The sequence below is a fragment of the Gavialis gangeticus genome, unplaced genomic scaffold (assembly GCF_001723915.1).
Source record: "Gavialis gangeticus isolate Ggan-Ray unplaced genomic scaffold, GavGan_comp1, whole genome shotgun sequence".
In the NCBI taxonomy this organism is placed as follows: Eukaryota; Metazoa; Chordata; order Crocodylia; family Gavialidae; genus Gavialis; species Gavialis gangeticus.
The window spans coordinates 50,907,035-50,909,735 of NW_017729033.1; the positions used below are offsets into that span (position 1 = coordinate 50,907,035).

The following is a 2,701-nucleotide window of genomic DNA, read 5'->3' on the forward strand; positions in this document are numbered from 1 at the left end:
GCAAGCGGCGGCAGGAGGCGGACGCCGCCGGGCGCAGCAGCGTCTTCGAGCTGCAGGTGGCCGACACGGTGGACGGCGAGAAGCAGCCGCAGCTGATCGTCAAGGGCGCGCTGGACCGCGAGCAGCGGGACTCCTACGAGCTGAGCCTGCGGGTGCGGGACGGCGGCGAGCCGGCACGCTCGTCCCAGGCCATCCTGCGGGTGCTCATCACCGACGTGAACGACAACAGCCCGCGCTTCGAGAAGAGCGTGTACGAGGCGGACTTGGCGGAGAACAGCAGCCCCGGGACGCCCATTCTGCAGCTCCGGGCCGCCGACCTGGACGTGGGGGTGAACGGGCAGATCGAGTACGTCTTTGGGGCGGCCACCGAGTCGGTGCGGCGCCTGCTGCGGCTGGATGAGACCTCGGGCTGGCTCAGCGTCCTGCACCGCATCGACCGTGAGGAGGTCAACCAGCTCCGCTTTACCGTCATGGCCCGCGACCGCGGCCAGCCGCCCAAGACCGACAAGGCCACGGTGGTGCTGAACATCCGGGACGAGAACGACAACGTGCCCACCATTGACATCCGCAAGATTGGGCGCATACCGCTGCGGGACGGCGTGGCCAGCGTGGCCGAGGATGTGCTGGTGGACACACCGGTGGCACTGGTGCAGGTGTCCGACCGCGACCAGGGCGAAAACGGTGTGGTGACCTGCACCGTGGTGGGGGATGTGCCCTTCCAGCTCAAGCCGGCCAGCGAGGGTGAGGGCGAGCCACAGAACAAGCGCAAGTACTTCCTTCACACCTCTGCGCCGCTCGACTATGAGGCCGTCCGTGACTACCATGTGGTAATCGTGGCCGTGGACTCGGGCAGCCCCAGCCTGTCAAGCAACAACTCGCTGCTCGTGCGCGTTGGCGACACCAATGACAACCCGCCTGTGTTCGGTCAGGCTGTGCTGGAGGTCTCCTTCCCCGAGAACAATGTGCCAGGTGAGCGGGTGGCCACAGTGGTGGCCACGGATGCGGACAGCGGCAAGAACGCTGAGATTGCCTACTCTCTGGAGCCATCGCCGCTGTCAGCTGAGGCACTTGGCGGCCTCTTCAGCATCGACCCCGACTCTGGGGATGTACTGGTGCAGGCCGTGCTGGACCGTGAGCAGCGTGACACCTATGAGTTCCAGGTGACGGCCCGCGACAAGGGTGTGCCAGCGCTGCAGGGCTCCACCACTGTGGTGGTGCGCGTGGCAGACCGCAATGACAATGAGCCGCGCTTCATGCAAGATGTCTTCACCTTCTATGTGAAGGAGAACCTGCAGCCCAACAGCCCTGTGGGCATGGTGACTGTCATGGATGCTGACAAGGGCCGCAACGCTGAGCTCAGCCTGTCCATCCAGGCTGGTGAGCAGGACGGTGCAGCCGGCATCTTCTCCATTGAGAATGACACGGGTACCATCTACTCTACCGTGTCCTTTGACCGGGAGCAGCAAACCAGCTACACCTTCAGGGTGAAGGCGGTGGATGGCGGAGAACCACCCCGCTCAGCCACTGCCACTGTGTCCCTCTTTGTCATGGACGAGAATGACAATGCACCCACTGTCACCTTCCCCAGCAACAGCTCCTACACCGTGCTGCCACCCTCCAGCAACCTGCGCACTGTGGTGGCCACTGTGGTGGCCACTGACACTGATGCTGGCCTCAACGCTGACCTCAACTACAGCATTGTAGGTGGCAACCCCTTCAGGCTCTTCGAGATCGACCCAGCCAGCGGTGTTGTGTCACTTGTGGGCAAGCTGGAGCCCAAGCACTATGGCCTCCACCGTCTTGTGGTTCAGGTGAATGACAGCGGTCAGCCACCCCAGGCCACCACCGCCTTGCTTCATGTCTTTGTTAACGAGAGCCTCTCCAATGCCACCGTAGTGGAGAGCCAGGTGGCCCGCAGCCTGCACACGCCCCTAGCCCAGGACATTGCTGGCGACCCCAGCTATGAGCTGAGTAAGCAACGCCTCAGCATAGTCATCGGTGTCGTGGCTGGCATCATGACTGTCATCCTGCTCATCCTGGTGGTGGTCATGGCCCGCTACTGCCGCTCCAAGGGCAAGCATGGCTACGAGGCTGGCAAGAAGGACCACGAGGACTTCTTCACCCCACAGCAGCACGACAAGGCCAAGAAGCCCAAGAAGGACAAGAAGGGAAAGAAGGGCAAGCAGCCTCTCTACAGCAGCATTGTCACCGTTGAGGCCTCCAAGCCCAATGGGCAGCGCTATGACAGTGTCAACGAGAAGCTCTCTGACAGCCCCAGCATGGGCCGCTACCGCTCGGTCAATGGTGGGCCAGGCAGCCCTGACCTGGCCCGGCATTACAAATCCAGCTCACCGCTGCCTACCGTCCAGCTGCACCCGCAGTCCCCCACCGCCGGGAAAAAGCACCAGGCTGTGCAGGAACTGCCCCCGGCCAACACTTTTGTGGGGGCAGGAGACAACATCTCCATTGGATCGGACCACTGCTCCGAGTACAGCTGTCAGGCCAGTGGCAAGTACAGCAAGCAGGTAAGAGAGCTGGGGGCATCCCCTGACTACCTCACCTCTCTATGCACTCTTCCCCTGCACGCATGCACATGCACACACAGAGCCATCCCACCAGGGCAGCGAGGAGGCTGAGACACCTGCTGTATCACCCTCACAGACCCAGAACCAAGCACAGGAAGGGAGCTAGAGACACCCCT

At 62.8% G+C, this 2,701-nt stretch overlaps 1 protein-coding gene across 1 annotated transcript in view; it reads left to right on the forward strand.

Moving 5' to 3' along the window:
• The first annotated feature begins 384 nt into the window (after window positions 1-384).
• Window positions 385-2,701, forward strand: part of PCDH7 (protocadherin 7) — an 85,123-nt gene continuing 82,806 nt past the window's right edge. The window contains exon 1 of the mRNA XM_019526365.1: window positions 385-2,525. Within this exon, the coding sequence (XP_019381910.1) occupies window positions 471-2,525 (2,055 nt within the window). The 5' untranslated portion in view covers window positions 385-470. The remainder of the gene's footprint in view (window positions 2,526-2,701) is intronic.